Genomic DNA, 14,108 nt, shown 5'->3' with positions numbered 1-14,108 from the left:
TGCCATGTAGAAATCTGCAACAAATCCATGTACTTTCTGTAGCAGAAATTGACACGCTGCAGATTTTAAAGGTCAATTTCTACACCAAGATTTTGTTTACTGCATAAGAATGATAAAATATAATCTATATGTATTCATATATATTGTACCGTAAACCACTATGGATTCTCAATGCACAAATCCACAGCAATCCACTATGGGTGATCGTACCCCTATGGCCATGAGGATTTCCACCTATATGCACAGACTGAGCTAGATATTTCCTGGCAACAAGGAACCATGACAAAGCATGGTTATTTATTAGACAGTATGTAGGGCGGGATATAAGGTCGGTCAGTGTATGAGGACAGGCTATGAGGTCGTGATGTAAAGTTGGGATAGGAGGATAGGATATGAGGATGGGATATGAGGACGGGATATGTGGATGGGATATGAGGATGGAATATGTGGACGGGATATGAGGACGGGATATGAGGATGGGATAAGAGAATGGGATATGAGGACGGGATATGAGGACAGGATATGTGGACAGGATATGAGGATGGAATATGAGGATGGGATATGTGGACAGGATATGAGGACGGGATATGAGGACGGGATATGAGGACGAGATATGAGGATGGGATATGAGGACGGGATATGCGGATGGGATATGAGGATGGAATATGTGGACGGGATATGAGGATGGGATATGAGGATGGAATATGTGGACGGGATATGAGGATGGGATATGTGGACGGGATATGAGGATGGGATATGAGGATGGGATAAGAGGATGGAATATGTGGACGGGATATGAGGATGGGATATGTGGATGGGATATGAGGATGGGATATGAGGACAGGATATGAGGATGGGATAAGAGGATGGGATATGAGGACGGGATATGAGGATTGGATAAGAGGACGGGATATGAGGACGGGATATGAGGATGGGATATGAGGTTGGGATATGAGGATGGAATATGAGGATGGAATATGAGGATGGGATATGAGGACGGGATATGTGGATGGGATAAAAGGATGGGATGTGAGGATGGAGTATGTGCACGGGATATGAGGATGGGATATGAGGATTGAATATGAGGATGGGATATGAGAATGGAATATGTCGACGGGATATGAGGACGGGATATGAGGATAGGATAGCAGATGGAATATGAATTAGGACAGGATAGGAGAATGGAATATGAGGACGGGATATGAGGTCGGAATATGAGGACAGGATATGAGAACTGGGTAGGAGGACTAGATAGCAGGACAGAATATAATTGTTGGGAAATAAGGTCGGGATATGAGGATGGGATATGAGGACGGGATATGAGGATGGGATATGAGGTCAGGATATAAGGATGGGATATGAGGACGAGATATGAGGACGAGATATGAGGACGGGATATGAGGACAGGATATGAGGATGGGATAGCAGGATGGAATATGAATTAGGATGGGATATGAGGACTGTGAATATGTACGGGATATGAGGTCAGGATATGAGGAAGGGATATAAGGACGGCATATGAGGTTGAGATATGAGGACGGGATATGAGGTTGGGATTTGTGGACAAGAGCGTCATTGTTGCTTTTCCCTTCCACAAGATTTAGGTAGGCAGACTATGAAATAAGATGTAGAATTCAACACTGTCCCGTTCCTCCTGGAAATGTATGAAATGTGGGAATTGGACGCTACCACTCCCTAAGTCACCGGAGTGGCTCCCTACAAATGCACTGCCCAATCAATGTCGACAATCTAAGTGTCTGAGAGTACTCCTTATTGACTAGAGAAATTGTAACACCATGGGGTTAATCTATTTATTCACTTACAGGGCAATACAGGGTTCTAAGATGTGCTACAACTGAGATTCGGAAAATAAAAGAGCGTCACTCGTGTCTGTGGACTACGTTGTCTATTGTAGCTCAACTCTATCAATGTGACAGAAGTGGCTTAGGCCACACACAGCTCACGCTCCCGGCCCCCTGCTGGTTACCGCCAGTGATAATCTTCCTATTTATAGCTGGTGGTTTTTTTTTTTTTTGCCAGAACTCGTCAGACTGATCAGCTAATTAGTAACTTGTGTTGAGCATCACTCCCATCATCAATGCCAGATCCCACAATGTGAGCACATGGAGAAACTGGATGGCGTCCTGGAGGACTGGGGAGTATGGGGTGAGCAATTAGAAATACTACAACAGCCTGACGTACGGCATATTGGGCTCGTGCTTCATAAACACGGCTTTTCCAGCAGATAAAGCACGGAGGGTGGGTACCAAAGGAGTCATGTATAGTGATCATACATACAATGGAAAACTATATATAGAGATAAGAAACAAAGCAACACTTATCAAGGGTAGATGTTACAGCACCTTAGAACTGATACATATTGTTAAAGGGGTACTCCCGTGAAAAACATTATTATTATTATTATTATTTTTAAACAACTGGTGCCAGAACGTTAAACAGATTTGTTAATTACTTCTATTTAACAATCTTAATCCTTCCAGTACTTATCAGCTGGTGAATATTACAGATGAAGTTGTTGAATTTATTTTCTGTCTTACCACAGTGCTCTCTGCTGACACCTCTGTCCATATCAGGAATTGTCCAGAGCAGGAGAGGTTTGCTATAGTGACAGCAGAGAGCACTGTGGTCAGGTAGAAAATAAATTAAAAAAGAAAATAACTTCCTCTAGAGCATACAGCAGTTTATAAGTACTGGAAAGATTAAGAATTAAAAAAAAAAAAAAGTGATTTACAAATCTTAACTTTCTGGCACCAGTTGATTAAAAAAAAATGTTTTCCACTGGAGTACCCCTTTAAGTAGATGACATGTGTCACGGTAACATTGCCCAGGCCAGGCCCTCTTCTTCCATGATCCAGTTCTGATGATCACATACTCTTTTGATGGTGGGCACAGGTTGGCTTAGGCACTATATATACAGAAATAACTTTTTCAGCAATTCGTCCCACAAAAGTTCTTCTGTGGGAATGGACCAGACAGGCTTGCCTTTAAAGGGGTTGTCCGGCGAAAAACAAGATAGATCTCCTGACCGGCGCCCCAGTTCTCCATTAATTTCTAAGGGAGCATTAGGGATGCCTGAGTACGCCTCTCAGATCTCTCCCATGCTCCCATAGAAACAAATGGAGAGGATGCCGCTAGAGACCCACGCACTGGGCAGGAGATCGCGCGGGGGCGTTCCAGCAGTCAGACCCTCCGCGATCAGACACTTATCGGACAGTGATTGGCTAAGCTGCAATGTGACGTATTGAGTAGAAGGAACCAGGAAGTGGAGCGCACTAAGGACCGTAGCAGGACAAATGAGGCACCCTGGGGGAGTGGCAGGAGGTAAGTAGATTTTTTTTTATATATATAACAGGCAGAATGGGACAGTAGCTGATACGCCAAGACTTGCTATGAAGAGGCAGTGAAAAGCAGCGAGCCCCGCAGCCCGCGCCATATTTACCGAACTTCTGAATGAGCACAAAGAAGCTTCTAATAATAATTTCCAATGAGTCGCTGTTAACATTTCAGCCTTTTCTCACCAGTATAATGAGTCACGGGAATGAATTGAAGCCCTTTTCCACTTGCAATATATAATTCTGCACTGAATACATGTCCTCCCACTCACATCACCAAAATAGCAGTAGTTTCCCTTTCCTCCACTATCACCCACATTAGATTTATTTGCTGACATTATTGTGTGTTCTGAGAATGATTCATAAATGCTATTAATACGCGACAATTCGGATACACTACCTTAAAATATTTTTGTTCTTCTTAATGTAGAACAACTCCACATTTACAAATTGTGAATTAATAGTTGGAGTCTCCATTAAAGTAAAAAAAACACTTAGAAAAATATGGAACTTGTTCTCTGGAGGACCCAGCAGTTGCAAAACTACAAGTCCCAACAGATGGGTCATAGCCCGTGCATACCCTGTCCTCATATCCCATCATATGGGTCATTTCCCAGGCATATCCTGTCCTCATATCCCGTCTGGACAGTTAAATAATACTTTATCATCACATTGGTCTGGCAGCAGAATGTTTAAAAAAAAACTGGCCAATCTCCTCAGCCCAAGAGTAATATGATCAGGAGATGTATTGGACATCCCATAGACTTGCATGAGACTTCAGAGAAAAATCTAACCATTAAAGAAAAAAAAAATACACTTAGAAAAAAGGGTCTTATTCTCTGATGGACCCAGCAGTTGAAAAACTACAACTCCCAGCATGATCGGACAGCCAAAGGCTGTCCAGGCATGCAAGGAGATGAAGTTTAGCAAAGGCTGAGTCATATCCTGTCCTCATATCCCATCATATGGGTCATATCCCAGGTCTATCCTGTTTGCACAGTTAAATCATACTTTATCTTCACATTGGTCCGGCAGCAGGATGTTTAAAAGTCCTGGGCAATCTGTTTTATGTTCTCTTTTAATGTTGATGCCGGACTATCCTGCATAGTCTCTACAAGTCTACAATGAGAATGATTATTTGTGTACATTGGTATACACGTTTTGCTGTATTTTCCCTGTATTTACTGCCTTTGTATTGCTGCTCTGGCTTCTGTAAACAAGTGGTTTTTTACTGTTCCAATAAAACAAATTTTAAAAAAAAGTTCCGGGCAATCTCTGCAGCCCAGGAGATGTACTGGACCTCCCAGAGACTTGCATAAGACTTCAGAAAAAAAAAATCTATCCAGTAAAGCAAAAAAACACTTTGAAAAAAAAAAAAGGGTCTTATTCTCTTAAGGACCCAGCAGTTGCAAAACTATAACTTACAGCATGCTCGGACATGCTGGGAGATGCAGTTTTGCAACAGCTTGGGGCATGTTGGGAGATGTAGTTTTGCAACAGCTTAGTTATATCCTGTCCTCATATCCCATCATATAATGTCACATCCCAAGCATATCCTGTTCGGATAGTTAAATTATACTTTATCATTGCAATAGTTTGGCAACAGGATGTTTAAAAGTCCTGGGCAATCTCTGCAGCCCAAAAGTAATATGATGTATCGGACATCCCACACAAATGCATGGGACTTTAGAGAAAAACCTATTCATTAAAGTGAAAAAAACACATAGAAAAAAGGTTTTCTGGAGGAGTCAGCAGTTGCAAAACTACAACTCCCAGCATGGCTGGACAGCCATGCTGGGAGTTGTAGATTTGCAACAGCTGGTTGGGAAACAATGATCCAGCATGCTGATTTCAGTCAACCCCATGTAATTCTTCTTTCCCCCTTAGATTAAATAGTTGCTACCAAGTTACTCCAAAAATTTTGGCTGATCAGCGAGGGTCTCTGCAGCCAGATAACCCTTGATCATCTTATTTTCAGGATAATGGATTTTTCAGGATTGTAGTTGGCTTTATATGAGCAAGTTTTATTTCTGTTGGACTTGAAATACTCCCTAAATGTCTGATATTTCAAATCTTTTCCATACACATGCTGCTTGGCTGATGTTTCCTGGAGGCTATAGAAGACAAATGAGATAGATGCAATGTGATTCCTGTAGATAAACAACATCTGACAGAAAGAGATATTACTGCTCATCCGCCCTAGGCTATGACTTAAGTATTCATCATCACGGAGTGCAGGGAAATATTACTTCATATTAGAATTGCACAGGTTTTATCAGATAGACGTACTCATAAGCGGGGGATAAAACAGGGGACAACATCTGCTGAACGGGATCCAGACGAGCGTCCCATGTTTATTCTCAGTTGTGCCCTTGCAGCATTGTATCTGAGTGTCATCCGCTATTGATTTTTCATCCAATACTAGGAGAGTACCCGGCATTGCCCAATCTTCCTACTTCAAATCTCGATCTCATATCTCGTCCTTATATCCCACCCTCATATCCCGACATCATATCCTGTCATCATATCCCACCCTCATATCCCGACATCATCTCATCCTCATATCCCGACATCATATCCTGTCATCATATCCCACCCTCATATCCCGACATCATCTCATCCTCATATCCCGACATCATATCCTGTCATCATATCCCACCCTCATATCCCGACATCATCTCATCCTCATATCCCGACATCATATCCTGTCATCATATCCCACCCTCATATCCCGACATCATCTCATCCTCATATCCCGACATCATATCCTGTCATCATATCCTACCCTCATATCCCGACATCATCTCATCCTCATATCCTGTCCTCATATCCCATTCACATATCCCATCCTCATATCCCGACATCATATCCCGTCCTCATATCCCATCCTCATATTCCGTCCTCATATCCCATCCTCATATCCCGACATCATATCCCATCCTCATATCCCATCCTCATATCCCATTCACATATCCCGTCCTCATATTCTGACCTCAAATATCCTCCTCATATCCCAATTTTATATCTTGCCCTCACATCCAGTCCCCATTTCACAACCTCATATCCCATCCTTATATTCAGTGTTCATATCTCATCCACATATCCCGTCCTCATTTCCCATTCTCATATCTATCCTCATATATCATGCTCATATCTCATCCTCATATCCCATCCTCATATCCAAACCTCATATCCCATCCTCATATTCAGTGTTCATATCTCATCCATGTATTCCGTCCTCATATCCTGTCCTCATTTCCCATCCTTTTATCCCAACCTCATATCCCGATCTTATATCCCGATCTCATATCCCGGTCTCATATCCCAATCTCATATCCCAATCTCATATCCCGACCTCATATCCCAATCTCATATCCCAATCTCATATCCCGGTCTCATATCCCAATCTCATATCCCAATCTCATATCCCGACCTCATATCCCAATCTCATATTCCGATCTTATATCCCGACCTCATATCCCAATCTCATATCCCGACCTCATATCCCAATCTCATATCCCATCTTCATATCTTGATCACATATCCCATCCTCATATCCTGTCCTTATACCTCGTCCTCATATCCTGACCTCATATCTGGTCCTCATATCCCGACCTCAGATCCTGTTCTCATATCCTGACCTTAGATCTTGTTTTGATATCCCGACCTCATATTCTGTCCTCCTATACCTTCCTCATATTCCATTCTCATATCTCAACCTTATATCCCGTCCTCATATCCCGTCGGGACAGACCAGGACAGATTTTCAATTTCTTGAAGCAAACTGTGAAGCTTTTTTATAGTGAATAAAAGCAAGCAGAGATCTTGATTCAACAAAATGCATTAGAAAGTCTTATAATGTTGCAGTATAACAGAATTAAACTTGGCCTCTGTAATGTCAATATCCTCTTTATTGACAATCTATCCCACCCACACTAGACATGTCCTGCAGGTTGTGTTTCTTCCTAAATGAGCCGATTCTTTACCCCCCCCCCCCCTAAGGGATAAACAGCGACAGAAGTGACTAACAGGCACCTATTCCCTTCCCCGCCTACTAAAATAACAAGTTTATTCACCGAGCCGGACATAAATGGTGGAGTCAGGGCTGATAACAACAATGTCTATGGACGGCATTAGAGGTCAGGCCTGGAGTATGTGCGTTATGCCATCTATAGTGGAAAGTGATATATTTATTAGGGCGGGTTCACACTGTGTTTTTGTTTTCATTGAACATATATGTTTGATACGCTTTAAAAGCAAAAAAAAGACATATACATGTTAAAAACATATGTCGTACAGCAGTGCTCTCCAAACTGTGGACCTCCAGATGTTTCTAAACTAAAACATCCAGCATCCTAATAAAAAAAAAAAATACAACTCCCAGCATGCCCGGACAGCCAACGGCTGTCCGGGCATGCTGGGAATTGTAGTTTTTTATTATAATTCAAGGAATCGTCAGGTTTTTGTTTTCTTTAATAATTCAAGGGGTTGTCCAGGATTAGAAAAACACATCTTATTTCTAGCAAAAAACAGCACCACTCCTATCTACAGGCCATGTGTAGTACTGCAAAAAAAATTAAAATAAATAAAAACTCACTACAGCAACTACAGTGTTAAAAAAAAAAAAATATATATATATATATATATATATATATATATATATATATATATATATATATATGTATTGTGCAATATGACCGTATCAAGAACCATAGGGGAAAGTCAAAATCTGTGCTGAGGAAAAGTTGCTGAGTTGCCCATAGCAACCAATCAGATCGCTTCTTTCATTTTTCAGAGGCCTTTTCAAAAATGAAAGTAGCAATCTGATTGGTTGCTATGGGCAACTGGTCGACTTTTCCTCTGGACAAGTTTGGATGAATCTTCCCCCATATGTGTAAGTGATGCACGGCCTATTTCCTCAGATAAAATACAACAATTACTATGAAAACAATTTTGCGCATGTCATTTTAATTGTAGTATTTTATCTAAATCAATATATTGTGTGTTAGTGGGGGATTGGAGGCAATTTACTAAGACAGCCTTCAGTAAAGTAGCATTGGCGGCCGGGTTACAAAAAACTGCATTCTTCTATAAACAGCGCCACACCAGACCACAGGATGTGTGTGGAATTGCAGCTCATTCCCATTCGCTCAGCTGCAATACCAGGCACAACCTGTGGACAGGGGTGGCGCTGTTTATAAAAGTAAGCATCCAAGTTTTTGTAATCCTGAAAGGTACCCTGGTTGGGAAACACTGTTCTAGGGGTTGGTGGGATCTCAGAAGTTAGACCCCCCCAGATCAATAAGTGTTAAGACCGACACTTTATGTAGTGGTATAAAACCTTTAACAGGTCTTCAAAAATTAAAGGTTACCCACCATAAGGGGATTTTAGTACTTACCCTCCAGACAGTAATGGACATGCTTAGGTAGGATTCATGCTTGTCTAGGGGCTTATTTTTTTTTTTTTGTGAAATGGCTATTTCCTGTTGGAGTTCCCTCCCTCCAACTACACATCCAATGATTCTTTGTTTGTAAATGTGAGGTCACTTTTCTCCCTTCCACACTTCACCCATTGAAACACACCTGTGCTCCCTTCCATGCAATAGGCCAGTGTTTTCTAACCAGGGTGAAACTACAATCCACTGCGGAATCAAAGAAAAATCACTATCACACACAGGTACAAACACTATATCATGAACTACACTAATTTTACAGCCCCTGTAGCATATTTAAATAACAAAAAAATCCTCAAAGACCCCTTTAACGTGTACTGCTGTTGAATAGTCAAAAGCGATCCCTGCAAATAAACAAGCGGATTTCAATGAAAACTGCAAGAAAAACAAGGCGACAGAAAACACAAGGAATGTAGAAGAATCTGATGTGAAGCCAAAGAGTGGGCAGGAACAAAATAAAATAATACTCAGTAAGATCACGGAAAAGATTCCAGAACTTTTGTTAGGATACATTGATTTAGACAGCATTAGACGGCCCCTCCAAACGGGATATGGGCACCAAAGAGGTGGACGGTGCAAACCGGAAGAAAATGGAAAAATCTATTTCTGTCTCTGCTGGTTCAACTCTTGGTTTGGCTAAAAATATGGATGAAAATATTATGTGTGAACCCAGCCTAACTTTTACAACCCTGGCCATTAAAGGGGTACTCCAGAGTTCTAAACATTTTGTTCAGAACACTGGGAGCCGGAGGCCGTGATTGTGATGTCACAGCCACACCCCCTCAATTCATGTCTAATGGAGGGGGCGAGTCAGCAGACACGCCCCCTCCCATAGACATGAATGGAGGGAGCGGGGCATGATGGCATGAGGGGGCGTGGTCGTGGCCGTGACATCACAACCACTGCCGCAGGAACCCAACGTGATGCCCTAGCAGCAGGACCCCCACGATCAGACATCTTACACCTATCCTTTGGATAGGGGATAAGATATCTAGCAGCGGTGTACCCCTGAAATCAGTTCCGGGAGCAAATGTTTGGACTCTCAGTAGAGAGCATAGCTAAACTTGCTTAGAGAACACAGAACATATCGGTTCTACATACAATTCTGATTTATGGCCCATTATAAATATGCTTACTAAGCTATAACCCAATTCCATCAGTCACAGCGCCATAGCTACTGCAGGCTCTGCATAAGACCAAGTCAATGTCCTCTTCTGCCTTCCAGGCCTTTGCAGACATTTACTACTGTACATTGTGTTTCCATTCAAGCAGAATTTACCCAGATACTGTACATGACAACGCAATCTGAAAAGTGACAATTCCCAGCAGCTGACAGGTTGCAATTTCTGATGTCAATGTAACAATTCACATACAAAGCAGTGTTAGTGAGAATCCGCATATAATAGGGCGACCCCATAGCTGACCTGTAACTTAAAGCAGTGATTTAGCAGGTTTACTAAGATTGTCAGGTTTTATTAGAGTGTTTTCCTTTCAAAGTCAGTCAGATTTATTAAGGGTCCATTCACACTATGGAATTTCCAACCAGAGATAGAGATTCCGTGTCCAGCAGACGCCATCTAAATTAATCAGCGATATGACCACGGGAACATGCGCTGTTCCCATTGAAGACAAAGCAGTAGGCACAGAATTCTGTCGAAAGAACAAACATGTTCGTACTTTCAGCGGAGCCCGGAATCGTTAATTTCCGTGGTGGAAATTTACGCAGTGTGCGCGGTGCAGCAGAATTCCATTGAAAACAATGGGAGGCTACTGCAATGGAATTTCCAAGCAGAATTTCTCAGCTCAGATATTGTGTAGTGTGAATGAGGCCTTAAAGGAAAACGGTCATCCTTTTTTTTTATTTTTTTATTTAACAAATCATCTTACAATGAAATCAAGCCTTGGAATTCAACTCATTGACCTTGGAAAATGGTCATCCTGATCACCCGCACTAAACCAAATACACTGGGTTATAGTGCGGGTGAACAGGAGACCGATGCAGGGTCTATTCTAAGATACGTACCAAAAGCCCGGTGCCCAGTCCCTCTGAAGGTCTTCTTCCTTCTTCGGTGAATTGCGCACAGGAGGCAGGCCCGCTGGGTTAATTTGAATATTCATGGGCGCCGGTCACATGAGCACTTGCACCTACTAAGCGCTCATGTGACCAGTGCCCATAAATATTGAAATTCACTTGGCGGGCCCACCTCCAGCACGCAAGAAGGAAGCGGACCTTCAGAGGGACACCGTGCCGGGCTGCAGGTAAGTATCTTATCATATCTTTGGAGACACTCCCCTTTTCCCTGATGGTCACACCCTTTGTAGGGTTTTCTGAGTAAAGTGGAGAGTTAGTAGGGTTTTTTCGATTTTTTTTATTTGTTCGACACATGAAACACAAAACACCCTACAAAATCTACCGGGAAAAGCCTTAGTAAATGAGGCCCAATGTGCGGCAAATAGCGTCACTAATGTAAAACAATTAAACAAGCACTACACTGTACTGTTGTGCCATTCTGGGCCAAGTTTGTGCCAAATTGCGCCAATCACGTCACTTAAATAAAAAAAAAATGAATCTTGGTCAGAAAACTGCAAAACACCATGCGTGCTTGTGGTGTAGGTCCCCGTTGTTTTTAATATGTCTCATCTGTATATACTTTTTATGGGATATTTGCAGGAAGTACAATAATTGTTTTTTCTTTTTCATGATTTATAATAAACATGGATGTCTTCAAATAACTCAGTTGTGTCTTTCGGATATTGTCGGTTGATACAAAATCAGGAATAAAATTGATAACACTGTCTGGAAAACTCAAAAAACTAAAACAAAACAAAGATCAGTTTAGTAAATCTGGGACAATACTGTAATATCTCAATACCAGTGTTTCCCAACTAGTCTACCGCCGGCTGTTTCAAAACTACAACTCCAAGCATGCCTGGACAGCCAAAGTTACCTCCAGCTGGAGCAAAACTACAAAACCCAGCATGCCCAAACAGCCTTCTCCATGCCTGTGTTTCCCAGCCATTGTGTCTCCAGCTGTTGCAAAACACCAACTCCCAGCATGCTCTGACAGCCCAAATCGCCTGCAGCTGCTGCAAAACTACAACTCCCAGCATGCCCTAACAGCCAAAGTTGCCTCCAGTGCAAAGCTACAATTCCCAGCATGCCCGAACAGCCTTCTCAATGCCAGTGTTTCCCAGCCAGTGTACCTCCAGCTGTTGCAAAACTACAACTCCAAGCATGCCTTAACAGCCAACGTTGCCTCCAGTGCAAAGCTACAATTCCCAGCATGCCCGAACAGCCTTCTCAATGCCAGTGTTTCTCAGCCAGTGTACCTCCAGCTGTTGCAAAACTACAACTCCAAGCATGCCTTAACAGCCAAAGTTGCCTCCAGTGCAAAACTAAAACTCCCAGCATGCCCGGACAGCCAAAGTTGCCTCCAGCTGGAGTAAAACTACAACTCTCAGCATGCCCTCATCCAAAGTTGCCTTCGGCTTTGCAAAAGTAAAATTCCCAGCATGCCCAAACAGCCTTCTCGATGTCAGTGTTTCCCATCTAGTGTAACTACAGCTGTTGCAAAACTACAACTCCCAGCATGCTCCGACAGCCAAAACTGCCTTCAGCTGTTGCAAAACTACAACCCCCAGCATGCCCTTATAGACAAAGTTGCCTCCAGTGCAAAACTATAATTTCCAGCATGCCCAAACATCCTTCTCGATGCCAGTGTACCTCCAGATGTTGCAAAATTATAACTCCCAGCATGCCCGGACAGCCAAAGTCGCCTCCAGCTGTTGCAAAACTACAACTCCCAGCATGCTCTGACAGCCAAAATTGCCTCCTGTTGTTGCAAAACTACAACTCCCAGCATGCCTTTACAGCCAAAGTTTCCTCCAGTGCAAAACTACAATTCCCAGCATGCCCGGACAGCCCAAGTTGCCTCCAGCTGTTGCAAAACTACAACTCCCAGCATGCTCCGACGGCCAAAATTCCCTCCTGCTCTTGCAAAACTACAACTCCCAGCATGCCTTAACAGCCAAATTTGCCTTCAGTGCAAAACTACAATTCCCAGCATTCCCGGACAGCCCAAGTTGCCTCAAGCTGTTGCAAAACTACAACTCCCAGCATGCTCCGACAACGAAAATTGCCTCCTGCTGTTGCAAAACTACAACTCCCAGCATGCCTAAACAGCCAAAGTTGCCTTCAGTGCAAAACTACAATTCCCAGCATGCCCGGACAGCCTAAGGCTGTCCGGGCATGCTGGGAGTTGTAGTTTTGCAACAGCTGGAGGCACCCTGGTTAGGAAACACTGGTCTAGGCACAAATGCTTTGCTATAGTGTTGCTATCTGTTTACATTAACATATTATCCCACAATTCCAGTATAAACATAACTATGTATCTATAACAAATAAGCAGTAATAACTTTCACCCCAGCACATAAAAGACAAAGCTTTCTAGCTGTCAGCCTGACATGATGCTTCTGCATAGAGCTGGGGGTGGGGGACATACTGTACCTCGGCCATGTTTGGTGCAGGGATAAGACACAGACAGGGGAGGCTGCTGGTCCCAGCACAGGATCCGGGTGAGCTGCAGCCTCTTCCTCCGGCCCCCCTCCTCCTCCGAGCTTACTTTGTGTCAGTGGCCGGGCAGGAGACCCCTGAGTGTCTATAGATGGCTCACACCTCTGGGATTTACAGGGCTTTGTGCTGGGGGATTACACGGGATCCTCGGGAAGTTGCAGTGATCCGGGGCTGATCTGCGGCCGCTGTCCCTGGTGCTGACGCGGCTGAGGCTTCTCTATTAGCGGCCGCTGTCCCCGGTGCTGACGCGGCTGAGGCTCCTCTATTAGCGGCCGCTGTCCCCGGTGCTGATCCGTCTGGACGGCTCCCGGCTCCTCCGCTAGTGACCGTCTTGTGCTGAGCTTGGAGGATGGATGGGAGGAGCATGAGATACTGAAGGCTCCATCCTGACACCTAGGCAAGACGTCAGCTCTCCTATTGTGCTGCCAAGGAGCAGGGCACCTAAAGGCTGCAAAGCTTCTCCTGCTAAATACTAAGGACTAGTGTAAAGTGCAATCCAGGACTAAAGCAAAATGCAATCCAGTACTAGTGAAACATGTAATCCAGTACTAGTGTAATCCAGTACTAATGTAAAGTGCAATCCAGTACTAGTGTAAAGTGTAATTCAGTACTAGTGTAAAGTGTAATCCAGTACTAGTGTAATTCAGCACTAATGTAAAGTGTAATCCAGTACTAGTGTAAAGTGTAATCCAGTACTAGTGTAATCCAGTACTAATGTAAAGTGCAATC

General features: G+C 43.2%; 1 protein-coding gene across 1 annotated transcript in view; it reads right to left on the bottom strand.

Moving 5' to 3' along the window:
- The window catches only part of GOLGA7B (golgin A7 family member B), a 52,815-nt gene extending 39,055 nt beyond the window's left edge, over positions 1-13,760 (bottom strand). The window contains exon 1 of the mRNA XM_056531164.1: positions 13,314-13,760. Coding sequence (XP_056387139.1) covers positions 13,314-13,322 — 9 coding nt within the window. The 5' untranslated portion in view covers positions 13,323-13,760. The remainder of the gene's footprint in view (positions 1-13,313) is intronic.
- Between the last annotated feature and the right edge of the window lie 348 nt (positions 13,761-14,108).

This window comes from Hyla sarda, chromosome 7 (genome assembly GCF_029499605.1).
Source record: "Hyla sarda isolate aHylSar1 chromosome 7, aHylSar1.hap1, whole genome shotgun sequence".
Taxonomy (NCBI): domain Eukaryota; kingdom Metazoa; phylum Chordata; class Amphibia; order Anura; family Hylidae; genus Hyla; species Hyla sarda.
The sequence above is the reverse complement of the archived record's forward strand: the minus strand, read 5'-3'. Positions and strand labels throughout refer to the sequence as shown.